Source organism: Muntiacus reevesi, chromosome 3 (assembly GCF_963930625.1).
Source record: "Muntiacus reevesi chromosome 3, mMunRee1.1, whole genome shotgun sequence".
Taxonomy (NCBI): domain Eukaryota; kingdom Metazoa; phylum Chordata; class Mammalia; order Artiodactyla; family Cervidae; genus Muntiacus; species Muntiacus reevesi.
The window spans coordinates 88,610,190-88,627,046 of NC_089251.1; the positions used below are offsets into that span (position 1 = coordinate 88,610,190).

The 16,857-nt window shown below is 36.7% G+C and overlaps 1 protein-coding gene across 5 annotated transcripts in view; it reads left to right on the forward strand.

The window, feature by feature from the left end:
- The first annotated feature begins 1,580 nt into the window (after nt 1-1,580).
- The window catches only part of ZNF638 (zinc finger protein 638), an 83,466-nt gene continuing 68,189 nt past the window's right edge, over nt 1,581-16,857 (forward strand). For 3 of the 5 annotated variants that reach the window (XM_065929500.1, XM_065929503.1, XM_065929504.1), the window contains exons 1-2: nt 1,581-1,708; nt 13,739-15,254. In XM_065929500.1, the coding sequence (XP_065785572.1) occupies nt 13,941-15,254 (1,314 nt within the window). In that variant the 5' untranslated portion in view covers nt 1,581-1,708; nt 13,739-13,940. Of the gene's footprint in view, nt 1,709-3,474; nt 3,582-13,738; nt 15,255-16,857 lie in introns of those variants that run through there. The other 2 variants (XM_065929501.1, XM_065929502.1) reach the window with 2 other exon arrangements.

The window sequence follows — 16,857 nt, forward strand, 5'->3', positions numbered from 1 at the left end:
AAATGAATTAGAAAACTTAGATGGAATGGATACTTTTTCTAGGAGAATGTAAATTACAAGAATGGTTGTGGAGGCAGGAGAGAAATTCTAGTGAAATTATTACATATCATAAAATATCTAGAGAAGGTTGTTTAAGAGCAACTCCTAGAAAAAGTGCCAGAAGAGGTATTTCAAACATGAATTCTACCAAGCTTAAAGAGCAGACAGGTCCATTGATTTTTAAACTATTTTAGAGTTTAGAGAAAGAAGTGAGGTTGTAGAGGATGATCATTTGTTAACATATTTAGTAACAATGGGAATTCATATAAGTTTTTTGAAAACTGTTGTGTCAATATCTAGTAAAATTAAATTATCTATCTCCTTTAATCTGGCTGTCTCACTATTGGGATTCTTGCCTTTGGAAATAAAAATATCAGTTGGTAAGACTGTATAAAACAACGTTTGTAGTGTCAACTTTAGTGTTCAACAGATTGAATTAATTGATGGGTGAGTTATACTATGAATATTTTATGCAACTATTTAAAAAAGAATTTATATGATTTACTTGGAGAAATGTCAGTAATCAGGAAAGCAAACAGCAGGCTAAGGTATAAATCTTTGGGAAGAAAAGAATGAAGAACATTTCCTATTACACGCAAATAACATGTTTGTGTATGTTTATATGAATATAAAGAAATATATGAAAGGAAATAATCACACTTGAACCTTGATTATTTGGAATTTGGGAATAGCTTGACTTTTTCTTTGTTGTTTTTGGCTTGTTGCCTCTATCAAGATTTTTAGTTTGAAATGAATATCCAGGAAGATATTTTATAAAAGACTTTTCTTGCAGCATTTTGTATGCTAATTTTAATGTGAATGAAAGAAGTACATCTGTTTGGGTACTAGATAAAGCTGATGCTCCAAACGGGGTTGTTGATATTAATTTGGTGGTATCCAAAAGGCAGGATATGTGAATTTGACCAGATTTTGCCAATGATTGACTTTTTTGGTGGTATAGTAGAGTTACTTTGAGAAGTTACTCAAGTTCTCTCAACCCAAGGTTTTTAATTGATAAAGGTTAAAAATATTTACCACATTAGGTAGGTGTTTTTATTGTTTAACAACTCAAGAAAGGATCTTTAAAGTGTTAAGCTTTTAGCTCAATAAGATTTAATTGAATTCAAATTTCCTGACATTTGCAGTGGCTATGATATACCTCGCATTATTGCAAGCCTATATCTATTTCTGTATCTTTATATAGAGGATAAAAGGCAGGCAAAGCATTACAATATCCAATGCCAGCTGAATACTGTTTATTTTAATGTATTATTGAAGGCAAAAATGATCAGGGAAGACTTAATGGAGGAGGTGAGACAATGCAGGTCTTACATATGCTCATGATTTGGACAGGACAGTATTGGACCGGCACAGAACCGGCAGAGGCACTGATACCGGTGCCGGAGTTTTGCCACGGACGCCTGGAGTACCACAAGCGAGAGCGCCCCCTCCCGGAACCAAGTTCCTCGGGTTGGTTTCTCGTGTCTACGGGAGAGCCCTGGGCCGGCGGTACGCAGGCGCCGGCAGCAGATGAGGGCTCGCAAAGGCTCGACAGACGCGCATGCGTGCGGCTCTCTGGAGGCGGTAGCTTCTTCGGCGTCGAGACTGGAGCCTGAGTGCTAAACTGTGGGGCGCAAATGGGATCCGGCGGTTAGTCGGGTAGGCATAGGTAGGACGGCTGCCTTGTGGGGAACAGGGGGCTGGAACGCGGGAGCCCAAAGCGTGGGGGTCCTGAGCCTTTCCTGTAAGATCCAGGCCGACTATTGTATCTGTGTCGCAGCGACTGCGCACAAAATGGCGGCGGGCTGACGGCGGGGGCGGGAGGAGACTGGGGGACCCCCGGGATGGGAAGGGAGCTTGGCTCCCCAGCCACAGCGTCGGTTCAGCGCGCTGCTCCGGAGGGCCAGCTCGGGCGTCGGGGCTAGGACCCTGCCTCAGAAAGAGCCGCCTGACGCCTTTGCACTGGGCGGAGGAACGAAAACAGCCCTTTGGCAAGGCCGTGGCTGCCCCTTCCCCATCGGCGCAGGGCCGGCCGGGCCGCGCCAGGCCTGACAGGAGGAAGCGGTGGTGAGGGAGCATCGCGGAGGGAGGAACCATTCCCGTCGGGCCCGGAGGAGAGGCAGTGGAGCTCGAGCTGAGCCCATTAGCGAGCGACATTGTATAAGAAGCGTGGAGGAGAAGAACGTGTTTGTGTTTGGGTCTGGGGAAGGGGGAGTTGAGGTGAAGGGGGAACGTACGATGTAGCGGCTTGGGCTGGTCCAGGGGTCCTCTGCCTGCCTTGTGCGGGAATGAAAGCAAAGAGAATGTCATCTCAGATACGAAGAGCTCATGAACTGCTCTGATACTTATTTCCAGATTTCTCAGAGGAATCGAGAATTCGGATCGCTAGTGTTTCCTAGCTTGGGCCCGTTCTGTTCAAGTTGGGGGGAGAACGTGTAACCACATACAAGAATCCTTGAGGACAGCTGAAACAGATCTTCTGTTGAGATAACTGTGAATGAGGGAGACTTCTATTATTACAAGATCTTTAATTGAACTAGACTGCCTCAAGCTATTTCCTCTTAATTTTAAAATTTGCTCCTAGGCGAAATTTGCGGGGGGGGGGGGGCGGAATCTGTTTTATCTGGAGAAGTTTTGAAAAAAATTTGTTATCGGGATCCGGCGATTTATGTTGGTTTAAATTCTTTTTCTAATCAGCTTTGGAATTGTGCACCCAAAAAAAATTTTTTTTTATTTGTTGTAAAGGGTTAATTTATTGTTCAAGGATGTCTGTTGGTTCAGATTTACAATTAAAATTGATAAACTGAAAAAACTTAAAAAATGAGTTTAATGAAATTTATACAGAAAAATGAACGCATAATTTACATTATTTCAACATAGCTTTAAATATTGTTGACGAGGTATTCTAGACTTAGTGGGCCTATGTTGTATTCTTTTTATTTTTGGCAACATTTCATACACACTTTATTTTGTATTCCCATACTTTGTAATATACACTTTTAAATAATTACATAACATCAGTTTAAAATAATATGTAATATACATATTTTCTGTAATAGACACTTAAATATTATATGCTTTTTAATAATTAAAAATTAACACGTTAATACACTAAAATATGCTGGACCATTCTCTTCTTGATTGGTTGTTGAAACCAAGTGAGGGAAAGATAAAACAGTTGGAAGAAATCACAAAATCTCATCCGTTTTTATTACTAGCTTTATGTCACACATATCTAATACCTTGAGTATTGGTTATATTTTAGTTTTGTAACTAATGTGTTATTTTGTTATGGAAGGTGTATACAGCAGATAGTCAGGTTTTAAAAATGCTTCTTAGAATCAGTGACCACTTTGTATTTCATGGCTGTCTTAAAGGTTTTCTCTTGGGTGCTCTTAAGAAGGTCATCTCTGGAAATTTTGTTTTTATGTAGTGAAAGAAAATGAGAGACAAATAGTTTAGTGGAAAGAGAATAGGCTTTGGAATCAGAAGATTTGGCTTCGAATCCCAGTTTTCCTCTTACTGTCTGAGTGAGATGTGGGGTAAGTTATTTTAGTCTTCCTGAACTTTTATTTCCTTATCTGTAAAGTGGTAATAATACTGCTTCCTGCCTGGAATTATTGTGAGGGAGAAAATGTGTGAAAAGTCCCTATCCTTTGATACATAACTAGGTGCTTAATAAATGTTAGTTGTTATACTGCAAATTTTTAAGTGCTTAGGAAGCATCTTTTGATAGAAAATTACAACCTGTGGATAGTCCCTCTTAATAAAAAGAAGAGGCTTAAAGAATGTAGGTTAAATTGATGGAATTTTGGAACTGAAAGATCATCTACTCTTTCATTAAAATACTTTGTTCATCTGTAAACTTTATGTATACCTCTTACTTTACGTATACCTCTATTGAAGCACGTATCAAAATTGTAACTATTTATGTGATTGTTATGCTCATCTTTGTATCTGTCTTAATGCCTAGTTTGTGTTAGATACTAGCAGGTCAGGTGAATGAACTCAACTGATGGTTGCCTGAGTCTGCGTAAGAACACAGGCTTTGGGATCCAAATCATGCACTGTTTGCTATGACTTAATGTATATGGATCAGGGTTTGGAAAAAAATCTGTCCAAATGATTATTAATAAAATGCTTTATATACTGAGAAATAGTGCTTCTAGTCTGGGTACCCAGTAACATATTTTGGGCTGTTTTGCAAGTAAACAAGCCACTGAATGTTGAAATGAGGTGGTTTAGAGATCCTCCAAACTGAAAGTAATTATACTTGTGGCTAAAGCCAGTAAACCCTCTTTATATTTAACTTTACTTACTCTTTCACTACTTCAACTTATTTGTTTATTGTAGTCTGAAATTTGTGATTGAAATGAAAATGAGAGGAAGATAGGTACATGGAAAATAAGAGTAATGGAAAGGAAGAAACCATGGTAGGGAAAAGGTGAGGTATAAAATAAAACACGGCTCTAATGATCAGTGAAGATCAAGAATAATAGTTTTGTACTGAAAAGAGAAAAAAAGTTCAGGGGATATAGGAGAAGGAGTTTTTAAGGTGTGCATATTTTGATATTTTCTTAGTGCTACCTTGGGATACTTAGGTTTTGGATTATTTTTCAACTCTTGAGCCCCTTAAATACCAAAATATATTTATTGTTACAGTCTTTAAGTTTTCATACTTTTTCCTTGCCTCATTTCCACAGTCTTCATTTTGTTAAACTTTCAGGTGATTTCTTTGTTGTCTCTGTTAATGAGTGAATGTTACCAACTTTCTATTCTTTTTAATTTCCTCACTTGTTAAAAAAATTTTTTTTAATTAGGGAAAATTTTAAGCCTATACAAAAGCAGAGAGTATTATATAATGATGCACCCATATACTGATCACCCAGCTTCAACAATTATAATATACAACAATTATAAGTAAATCTTGTGTCTACTCTCCATCCTATTATTTTTAAGCTATTCCTGTAACATATTCCTCAACTTACAGTTCAGAATTTTTCTCTAGAATTTTAGAAAAAGACATGCATATCACACCTAAAGTAATAATAATTCCTTAATGTCAGAGATTCAGTCAGTTATTGAAATCTCCCCATTTATTTCTTACACGCTACACCACCATATTGAAATTTTTGGAAATTACCAAGGTCTTAATGAAAGAAACTATTACCTGCTTCTTAAGTAAAGCATTTTGTTTATTAATGTAACATTTTTTGAGCCATCTGTTGCATGTTGGGGGGTATAATTTTAATCATTTTTTACATCAACTTTACATGGAGTCATGGGTTAATCAACTTGCTGAGGCTCACATTTTTAGCACTCCAGGATCAGAATTAAAGTGCTAAATCTAGGGTCTAAGTTCTTAAAAAAAAAAACACTATGCTATGTTAGTCGTAAATTTTATTTTCGGGAGTTACCCAGTTTTGCATGAAATCACTTGCTGGCACCCTTCGTAGCAGGGTGGGTGTCTTCAGATCAGTGGAAGTTTCCCCAAAGATCAGATTATTATGGATTGCATAATGGTCTGACTAACAGTCAATAGTTAGGGAGTGAACATGATGTAGAAAAAGAATAGCCAAATCCAAAAAAGTGCTTAGGTCTGATTTTTTTTTTTATCATTGCCAACTTTCTGCCTGTTGCCATACTTGCTTATAGTCCTTTTTTGACTGAGTATGTAACTAAGATGTTAGGTAGCCCATTGTTGGGTCATTAACTATTTTTGAATGAGTTAAAATGCTGACTGACAGGGGAATACCCTGTTTCCCTTCCCTCTATCCTTTTGCATGCTTGAATGTGCACACACCCTTATTTTTTCCCTGAACTATTATGGAAGTAACTTGCACATACTGTACTCCTTTACCCTTTATTAGTTTATTAGTTAGTTTAGTAGTTTATTTCCTAAGAATAGGATATTTTCTCCTATGGTCACAGTGCAGTTATCAGTGTCAGTAAATTTAATGTTGATAATTTTTTTTTTTTAACTTTTCTGATTTTTTTTCAGTTGACCCAGTAATGTTTCTTGTAGCAGTTCTTTCTCCCTGTAGTATAGGATCAGTCTGGGATAAGGTAACTGCATTTAGATATCATGTTTTTTTAGTCTTCTCTACTTTGGAATATTTCTATAGTCTTTTTTATCTTTTGTGAGGTTGACATTTTTGAAGAATACTGTTTGCTTTCTTTTTATTTAATAGAACGTTTCTCACTTCAGATTTTTTTTTCTTCTTTTTTTTTTTAATGTTTCCCTTATATGTCCCTGGCCAGAAAAATCAAGTTTCTATGTTTCCCCCCATGGTACCAGATCTAGAGGTGCATGAAGTTCATCTACCCTTCGTGAATTATGATGTCTGAGCACATGTTTGGTCAAAATGTTTTTTTCCCCCTTGAACTAACTGATCTGTGGAGAGATATTTTAACACCACGCAAATGTCTTTTTCCTCAGTAAAATTTCACTCAGGAGTTTTGCCTGAACCAATCTTTACATTACTATGATGGTTATACAGTGATTTTCCAACTTAGTAATTCCTCTACGTTTACAATGATTGATTGCTATGGAGATGTGGACACCTGGTTTTCTTAGTGGTTTGTAATTTATTACTGTCCAATTCTTTATTGCTTTCTCTTATTCCATGTATATATGCACGTGTGTGTGTGCGCGTATGTGTGTGTATTTATATGTGTGTGTGTGTGAATCACTCAGTTGTGGCCAACTCTTTGCAACCCTGCAACCACATGGGCTGTAGTCCACCAGGCTCCTCTGTCCATGGCGTTTTCAGGCAAGAATACTGGAGTGGGTAGCTATTCCCTTCTCCAGGGGGAATCTTCCTGATCCAGGGATCGAACCCTGCACTGCAGGTGGATTCTTTTACTGTCTGAGCACTAGACAGTATATATATATATATAAAATCCTGTTTTCCACAGTGAGAATCCTGGTTCCCAGCCTCTGCTCAATCCCATGGTATATCTGAAGTTATTTAAGAATTAATTCATCCATACCACTGCAAAAAAAAGCAAAAAATCCCAGACTACTAAAAAGAGTGAGAACTCTTAAAAGTTCTCTTTCCTCCTAAGTCAAATAGTGGGTTCATAAATTACTTGCGTAGTTTTCTTTTTTCCTTTTAATGAGCTGTGGTGTTCATTTGAAAAATGAATTGGTTTGCTTTCAGTTTTAGCTTTCCCCTCTTCTTCCCATCCTTTTTACATTAAAAAAAAAAAATTACATTGTTAACCTGGTTCTGAAAGTCAAAATTATATAGTAAGGTGTACTCCATAAAATATCATTTCCATTTATTTCCTTTCAGTCCTTTCTGTTACCCCTTATAGGTAACCTACTTAATTGTTTCCTGGTTATCCTACTTCTTATAACCATTAAGCGGATATATGTGTCTTGTTTCCATTTTTTACATAAAAAGACACATATGCTGTTTTCTAGTTTGTAAAGACTTTAAGGCATTTGGCATTTTAAGACGTTTGGCCAGATAATTTAGGTATGCGTAATTGAAGATTTTGATGGCATCATCGATGCAGTGGAGATAAACTTGGGCAAACTTTGGGAGATGGTAAGAGACAGGAGGCCTGGCTTGTTGCAGTCCACGGGGTCGCAAGGAGTCGGACATGACTGGGTGACTGAACACCAACAAGTTTAAGATTTTGGAAACCCATTTTAGGCAGATGGGAACATTTTTTGGCTCATGCACTTGAGGGCAGGGAGGGCAAAGATGCAGCTTTACCTCAAGAACAGCTGGGTAGTAAATGTCTTCAGTATTGTATTTACCTCTTGGTCCTGCTTACCTGTTACATTGGCATTATTTTGTTTCAGTGTTTGTGCTTTCTCACTAAGGTGGTGAGTGCTGTCAGCTGCATTTTGGCAACAGTTTTATCAGTACTTAAGATTTCTCTCATTTCTAGTTTTAAAAAAATTCCAGAAAAGATTTCTTTATTCCAGTTTGGATCTGGTGGTTTCTTTTGGACTAATGTATTGTATTTTTTGAGAGTAGCAAAATAATAAGCAGAACCACCAAAGAACATCTCAGGGGGCATCATTTACTGGGAATACTTTGTTGTCTGTAAAGAATCATTTATGTGTGCAGTATGTATATTCCTAAAAAATAAAAAAAGCATATGATTATACTCACATATCTTGTTTATAAAAAAGGTTGTGTTCCTGGAAATAATAACTATCAAATCATTGCTATCCAAGGTTATTAATGGCTTTCATGGTAATCTATTTCTGATATTGTGCATTATTAGCAAGTTGATCTTCCATTTTCTTTCAGATCTGAAATCATGATGGTTACCAGTCCTTTGTGAAGTTTGTGATGCCCTTAATGATAAACACAATGTTTCTAGTTTTCTGCTTATTTTTTCTTTGTTTCTTTGGTACTTTCATTGAGGTGTGCCACATTTTGGCATTTTTAACATCCAGCATGATATTCTGTATTTACGCTTGTGACACCTTCAGAGTTCTGTGACTTGGATACCTTTTGTGGGACAGAGCTAAAGGTAGAAAAGAGTTGGCTGAGTGGATCTGTCTATATATACTAGAGGAGATTAGAAGGTTGAGAACCAGTTAACCTGAGAACAGCACAGAAGTGACTGGCCAGTGTACTACTTGCGTTGTTAGTAAGTGTGAAGGTAGGTTTATATGTATTCTGAGACACAGTTGATCTGACCCAGGGTATCAAATCAGGTATGTGGGTATAAAACTAGAAAAGTAATGTTAATGGTAGTTTTCCTTTTGTGGTAAGGTTATAGAAGACTTTTTATTCTTTTCTGCATGTCATGAAGATGATTTTTCTTTCCTTTGGGGAGGGTGGTCACAAATAGGTATTGCTTTTTTAATAATTAGGAAAAAAAAAAAAGCTATAAAATTTAACTTTTATGTACCCAGAATCCAGGATGGAAAGAACATTGAGAGGAGTTCAATTTGTGACCTTGCCAGTTAGTTCTAAGGCTTTATTTAATTGTAAACTTGAATTCCCTTGCTTACTTGGTTGTTGTAAGCTCAGATGAGATAATGAATATCGAAATGCTTTTTAAACCATGAAGTGCTTTAAAGTTCAAGTATGGGGTTTGATATAAATCTTTTCATTATGAATTTAATTGAAGCCATTATGATCTGCCTGACTAATTTTTGGTGATGCTTTTATATTTTTAGATTTCAGACTTCTTTATCAATATGTATAAAGAAAATGAAGGATTCCTTTCCATCTGAAAGATTGTATCAAAATAGCAGGTAGTTTTTGATTGTGGTAGTGAACATGTCAGAAAGTATCTCAAGGGATAGAATGGTGAATTTTTTAATACATCAAGCTATTTCTTCATTTCTGCCTCAAGAATTCAGTTTCTCCTAGATGCTTCTAGTTTTTCTCAATGACATTTTATTGGATATATCTAGTTTCAGAGAGGCATGTTCTAGTTGATAGGGCATGGAAGATAGTTTTTAACTGCTACTTGTCTTCAGGAGTTCAGAATGTTTTCTGACCATTAAATACCCTGTTTTTGAAGAATATTAAACATAAGAAAATAAAATGTTGATTTAAAGTAGCAACTAGTATAGTTCATACAGTGAAGTTTTGTGTACCTTCTTCCCCTTTCCATCCATGTGTGTATGCACATATACAAAACTAGAAGAAATTCCATCAAAATATTAGTTCATTATCAGTAATGATTTTACTGGTAAGGATTTCACTTGCTGCTTTTTATTGTTTTCTTTAACAAGCATATGTTATTTATATCATCAGGAATAAAAATTCATTTTAAAGGGTGAGTATTATTTAATCACAATTGTGTTCAAAGTAATTAATAATTAAGAACTCAGATCTCAATTCAGATTTTTCTAAGTTAGTTTAATGATGTGTTGATTCTCTGTAAATTTGTTGGGTGAATGAACCTCTTTGTGGCCAGAACTGGAGTTAAATGAAAAAGGATTTATAATTGTTGTCTTTATTTGTTCAGTTGTTTTCCAGGTGTTAATACTGAATTTACCCTTGTCTTACTGGTTCTTGTTTCCTACCACATTGTTTTTAGGTTATATCAGTTGCATTCTCAAAAGACTTGAAGGTTTATTTTCTTTGGTGTGGGATAACCTAATTGCTAATAATAGGCTTCATATCAAGAGCCCTTGGCTTGTTTTGCTTAATTTTACTCAATCTCACAGATAGTTTTTCCCCACCAAAATAAATATTGAAACAGAGAGGAATGAGATATGTTTGTTATCTGAATGAATGAACTGTCAGTTGAGTCAGGTGAAGGAATGATGTAGGGGAAAATGAACTAAAATGAGATTTTAGAGTTAAATCTGCCTGTTATTTATATGTTACCTGATAATCATAACAGATTAGCTGATTTTGGCTTTGTTAGACTTTGGTGTGATAATGTTAGATTTGATAGAGAAGTATGAAGTTATGTTGGTTTTATACTCTTCAACCCTCCTTTTTTGTTTTCTGTTAAAATTTTCATACTTAATATTTAGTACTTTTTTTTTTTTTTTTTTGGTAATGTTCAAATGCGTGAAAAAGTAGAGAGAAAAGGTAATGAATTCTTTTGGACCCGTCACTCACCTTCCTCAACAAATATTTTTTCTAGTTGTGCTTCATCAAACTTCCCTCACCCACTAAACACCACATTTCACCCCTGCCAAAGTGCATCCTTTGTTTTCTAGGTTATTTTAATGAAGATCCCAAGTTCTTGTTGCACTTGTTAGGTACAATAACATTTGATTCTTTAAATGCTGGTGCATCAGTGAACCTCTGTGTATAACTATAGATTATCAGTTTACAATAGTCAAGGGAAAAGTGTTTAGTTGGGGGTTGGGGAGCTTACCTTTTTCTAATCTTTTTTGCATTTTAGAGTTTTTTCAAAAAGACATTTCCATTATTATGAATTAATTGCTTCAAAACATTTTTTGTAAAGCACAGTTAATTTTGGTGATTGCTTTTATTTTTGAACTTCCAGAACAGCTGTTATATTATAGTTCTTCCAGGATGGGTCTTGTTTTCTGAAGATTTAACTCTGTTCTTCTGAATCTGTTAGGATAGAGGTTGTATGTGAAAGGAGTTAGAAATTATTTTTATGATTTCTGCTTTTGCTCATCTCTTAGCCCCCTGCCCCAAATTTAACTCCCCTCTGCTTTGCAAAGATTAAAAAATACTGGTGCTTAGGAGTGTAATTTATGTGCCTGAAAGGCCCGTGCTTAATTGAGTGAGGGGAGGAAGAGTGAAACTAACGTTTATTGGGCAGCTCCTTTATTAGACATTATACATATTTATATTTCATCTAACTTAGTCCTTAACAGTAATCCAGAGAGGAAGATACTTTCCCATTTTACTCATGAGAAAACTTATGGTCTGGAGGTTAAGTAGCTTGTCCAAGACCTTAGTAGTAGGTAGTGAACCTTGTAGAAATCAAACCCTTCTCATCTGACATACATTATTAGCTTAGAAATGAATTTGAATATTGCATGAATACTGCATTTATTACACTTACAGCTGAAAGTGTGCCATTGTTCAGTTGCTAAATTGTGTCCAGCTCTTTGTGATCCTATGGACTGCAGCATGCCAGTCTCCCCTGTTCTTCACTGTCTCCTGGAGTTTGCTCACACTCATGTCCATTGAGGTGATTATGCTATCCAACCATCTTGTTGTCTATCATCCCCTTCTCTTCTCACTGGAGTGGGTAACCATTGCCTTCTCTGGGGGATCTTCCTGACTCAGGGATTGAACCCAGGTTTCCTGCATTGCAGATGGATTCTTTACTATCTAAGCCACCAGAGAAGCCCAAAGTGTGCCATAGGAAATCCACAGAGAGATTCTTGTGGGGTGTGACTTTGAAACAATCCTGAAGAGTGAGTTTGGTTCAGAGCTAGGGGTATTCTAGGTAGTACAGTATGAATAAAGTATGGAAGCAGTAATGTTGAAAGTGGTCAGGAGATTGCAAATAGACCCATTTGACTGTAGGATACATTTTAAAATTTAACTTTACGTATTTTTGACTGTGCTGGGTCTTTGTTGCTGCGCTGGCTTTTCTCTAGTTGTGGCAAGTGGGGACTCTTCATTGTGGTGTGTGGGCTTCTCATTGCGGTGCCCTCTCATGGAGCATGGACTCTAGGTGTGCGGGCTTCATTCAGTAGGTGTGGCAGATGGGCTCAGAAGTTGCGACGCACAGGCTTATTTGCTCCACAGCACAGAATCAGTCCAGAGTCTCCTGCATTGGCAGATGGAGTCTTTACCACCAGTCAAGCCCTTGCAGCAGAAATTTTTCATTAAGTATTATTGGCTAGTAAAATGTGAAAAGTAGATTGAGATTAGATTATATACTAAATGCCAGGTTGACAAGTTTGGACACTATCTTGCAGGTAGCAATAAAGTAGTGAAGGTTTATGTAGAGGAGTGATAGTGAAAGAAATGCTTTAAGGATATTAGTAATGACAATGAATTGGGATGAAGGGCAGCTGTGGTGAGAGTGATGAGAGCTTGCAGTAGCGTTGTGATGATGGTGAAAGGAAAAAGAAAATTCTATATTAGAGATTTTGACAGGAATACATAGAATTTTGTAGTTAAAAAAGTTAGTTTAAAATGGAGAATAAGATGCTTTTGAGCCTATGTGACTGAAGGAATTAGTGTAGAGAACAGTATTGAAAAATGGATAGTTAGGGAGAAAATTCCAAAGTCAGTAAAAACAGTAGCTAAAAGTTGGCATAAAGGAGAGGGGTTCTGGACAAGTATTTTTTTCCTCTTGTCTTCATAGATAATTTTATTAAATAGTCCTGGAGTTACTGAATATTCACATGTCTTAACTGAAGCTACATTTTGTCTTGGGGAAGAATACTATAGCTTTGTCAGAAACATGCAGTTGATAAATTTAATTAGTTTTAAATTTTTAAATCATCCCAGCAGTCTCTTTCATCTTATTACAATATTTTATTTAGAAATCTTAACCTAGGCTCTTCTACATTTTCTAAAATTTGGTAAACGCATGTTGAGTAAGACCTTGTTATCTGAAATCTCTCTTCTCCCAATTTCCTCAAAACTCTAGAAGATACCCATCCTGTGAAGCTCAACTCAGGTATTCTTGACTTCTTCCAGAAATAAATCTATTGCTGATGCTTTTTAGCATTGTTGTAATAATGACACACTCTTTATTTTGTTTTTCTTGTTAGATTGCTTGCACTTTGCCTATAGGAATCATGTTTTACTTGGCTTGAATACTTGATAATGACTGTCATATTAGACAAAAATTTTTAATAAAGTGAATGAATAATTCTGAACTCATTCCTTTCCACTAAAATCAGAAGGACCGGGGGTGGGGTGGGGGGGGAGATCTTTGGTGATAAACAACAACTGAGAATTTACCGACCACAGCAACTGAATGTATATTTTCACCCCATCCCCCAATGGCATGCAGGATTTGGACACTTCTAAGAAGTTTTAAAAGGAGTTGTAATTGCCGTTATGCACCTAGGACAGCACCCAGCGCAGCATAGTGTACGGGAACTCTGGCTTGTGGTTTGGGGTTTATATTCTGGATTCAGGAAAGAAGAACAAGTTTTTGGGAAAGTTTAAAATCCTCATAAACACTAAAAATGTATGAAATGCAGAATGGTTTCATGGCTTTGTTTCAAAATGTTTTACACTGGCTGTAGAACCCACTTCATGAAGTAGTTTGAGTTAAAATGATCTAATATTTGTGTTTTAACTTTCAGCTTTGTGTTATTCTTGGAAAATTTCGCACCACTTGTGAATTCCTTGAACCTGGGCATTGCAAACCCACTTCTGTTGGGCCCATCTCCTTTGCACTTTGCTCAGATTAAGACTCAGTTGGCGCTGCAGCAGCTGAATGCCATTGCCTCACATAGTTCAACACCACCTTATACTTTATTAAATCAGGCTTTCTTGAAAATAGCCATGTCGAGACCCAGGTTTAATCCTCGAGGAAACTTTCCACTTCAGAGGCCACGAGCACCTAACCCTTCTGAGATGAGGCCTCCAGGACCATTTATGAGGCCTGGATCTATGGGTCTTCCAAGATTTTACCCAGCAGGGAGAGCCCGTGGAATTCCACACAGATTTGCCTGCCATGAATCTTATCAGAATATGGAACCACAAAGAATGAATGTTCAGGTAACTCAACACCAAACTGATCCAAGATTGACCAAAGAAAAATTGGATTTTCATGAAGCACAACAAAAGAAGGAGAAGCCTCATGGTAGCCGATGGGATGATGAGCCTCATATATCTGCATCAGTGGGAGTGAAGCAGAGTTCTGTAACGCAGGTTACAGAGCAGAGTCCTAAAGTACAGAGCCGCTATACAAAAGAGAGTGCCTCAAGTATCTTAGCAAGTTTTGGATTATCTAATGAAGACTTAGAAGAACTCAGTCGCTATCCCGATGAACAGCTAACTCCTGAAAATATGCCATTAATCTTGAGGGATATAAGAATGCGAAAAATGGGGCGCCGATTACCTAATTTACCTTCTCGGAGCAGAAATAAAGAAACACTTGGTAATGAGGCAGTTTCGAGTAATGTGATTGATTATGGGCATGCAAGCAAATATGGCTACACAGAAGATCCACTTGAAGTACGTATTTATGATCCTGAAATTCCAACTGATGAGGTCGAGGATGAATTTCGGTCACAGCCAAGCATTTCTGCATCTGTTCCTGCTCCAAATGTGATGTGTAATTCTATGTTTCCTGTTGAAGATGTGTTTCGACAGATGGACTTCCCCAGTGAGTCCTCCAATAATCAGTCATTTTTCCCAGTTGAGAGTGGAAGCAAGATGTCAGGTTTACACATTTCAAGAGGACAGTCAGTCCTTGAACCTGTAAAATCTGTCAGCCAATCCATTAGCCAGACAGTTAATCAGACAATGAGTCAGTCTCTCATTCCTCCTCCTATGAACCAGCAACCTTTTTCATCGGAATTAATTTCAACTGTAAGCCAACAAGAGCGGATCCCACGTGAACCTGTCATTAATTCATCTAATGTACATGGATCAGGAGGAAGTAAAAAGAATTACCAGTCAGAGGCTGATATCCCCATTCAGTCTCCTTTTGGGATTGTGAAAGCTTCGTGGCTACCAAAGTTTTCGCATGCTGATGCCCAGAAGATGAAGAGACTTCCAACTCCTTCTATGATGAATGATTATTATGCAGCATCTCCAAGAATATTTCCACATTTGTGTTCTCTGTGTAACGTAGAATGTAGTCATTTGAAGGTGAGTGTTTTTAAAGATCACTGTATCATGATAACTCAGTGCCCAAGTTTCATCTAAATTCTCATATGTATGCTGGTGTTAACTAGTCATTAAGGAAATGGCAGAAATTTTGATTGCACTGTCAACGCTTAGTTGTAATCTAAGTATTGAATTGAGTGTTAGGCTTTCTGTATTCCTGTGACTGGGCACACCACATGGATTTTTCCATTTATTTTGAACTTTTGAGAGGTTATCCCAGACAATGCAACATAAAATTTATATGACACAAACTGTACTTAGAAGACAATGTCACATGAGTTACTTTTATCTGAATAAGAGAACCTGTTAGTATAAAAATAAAAACTTGGAATAAAATATTTGTACTGCACACTTTTAAAGAGACAGTATATTATAGCCTTGCATGTATCTGCCTGTCTTGAGCTAAAGATAGTTAATATTGATTTAAATATTTTCTGACTCTATTATTCTTATTTGGATTTTTAGTGCTTCATGAGAAGGAGCTTCCTAAGATAACTAAATCCATACCATAGCAAAATTGAGTCAGGATAAATTATTGGGACCAGCTGTGGGCACAGAGCATAGAGTGTAAAATGATCTTTAGAGAGAAGAGTCTTTAAAAAACAAAGAAGCTTTAGGTGTCTTCATGGTTAGGAGAGTTAGAATGAAGTGTTTTACTGAGTTCCCGAAGAATAACATAGAATATATTGTTTGATAGTAATCACTGGTGGATTTGAGTAGAATTTTCTGAATATGTTTTATTTACTGTATATGTTTGGAAACTACTGTTTCTTCGATTTACTAATGTGATTTGAAGATTTATATTACATGTGACCAGGAAGGAATGTATTGCAGTATTTCCTATGGGAACAAGCTATGATTCAAGGCTGTAGCATTGATTGTATACTTTAATAGGCTTAAAAGTTTATAGGTGTTTGTTCCCTTGTTTTTTTTTTTTCTCTTTCCAGTATTGTCCTTTTATTGTCTTTCTGTTAACCCACTCACCAGGTTTCAGCCACCAAGAATCTGATACCTGGAACTGATGCTTCAGTCAGAAACGTTATTGAAAGCAAAGGAAGTCAGCATTCTACCTCATTTTAGCCAGATTTTCTGAGTGCTAATAATAATCGCCTTGCTCTATCAAAGGGAATAGCAAAGTCTTAAAAAAATCTCAGCACTTGGTTAAAATCTAGTAGCCCTGGCCCAAGTACTGAATTGAGTGTTAGCCCCTCTGTGTTCCATTTTTTTTTGAACTCTAGTCAGTCATGATGAATCTAAGAAAAAATAATACCTTAAAAATTTTAATTTTTATTCTGTTGAATAGAAAATATACACATTCAATAACTATTTAGTGGTTACTAGTTTTGTACATGATGCTACGTTAGGTGCTGGAATGAAAATAAACTATATAAAGTTTACATGTTGTTCTTAAGCAGTTTATATAGTCTCGCTGAGGAGAAAAATTAACACACCTAAGGAATTTTTAAAAAATTAGAAGGCAGCAAATAGTTTGGTGATTGTAATTGACTTATTTGGATAGGCTATAGGGGGAGAGATTGAATATTTCTATCTTGATTGCAGGCTTGTATCAGTTTAGGTCAGCATT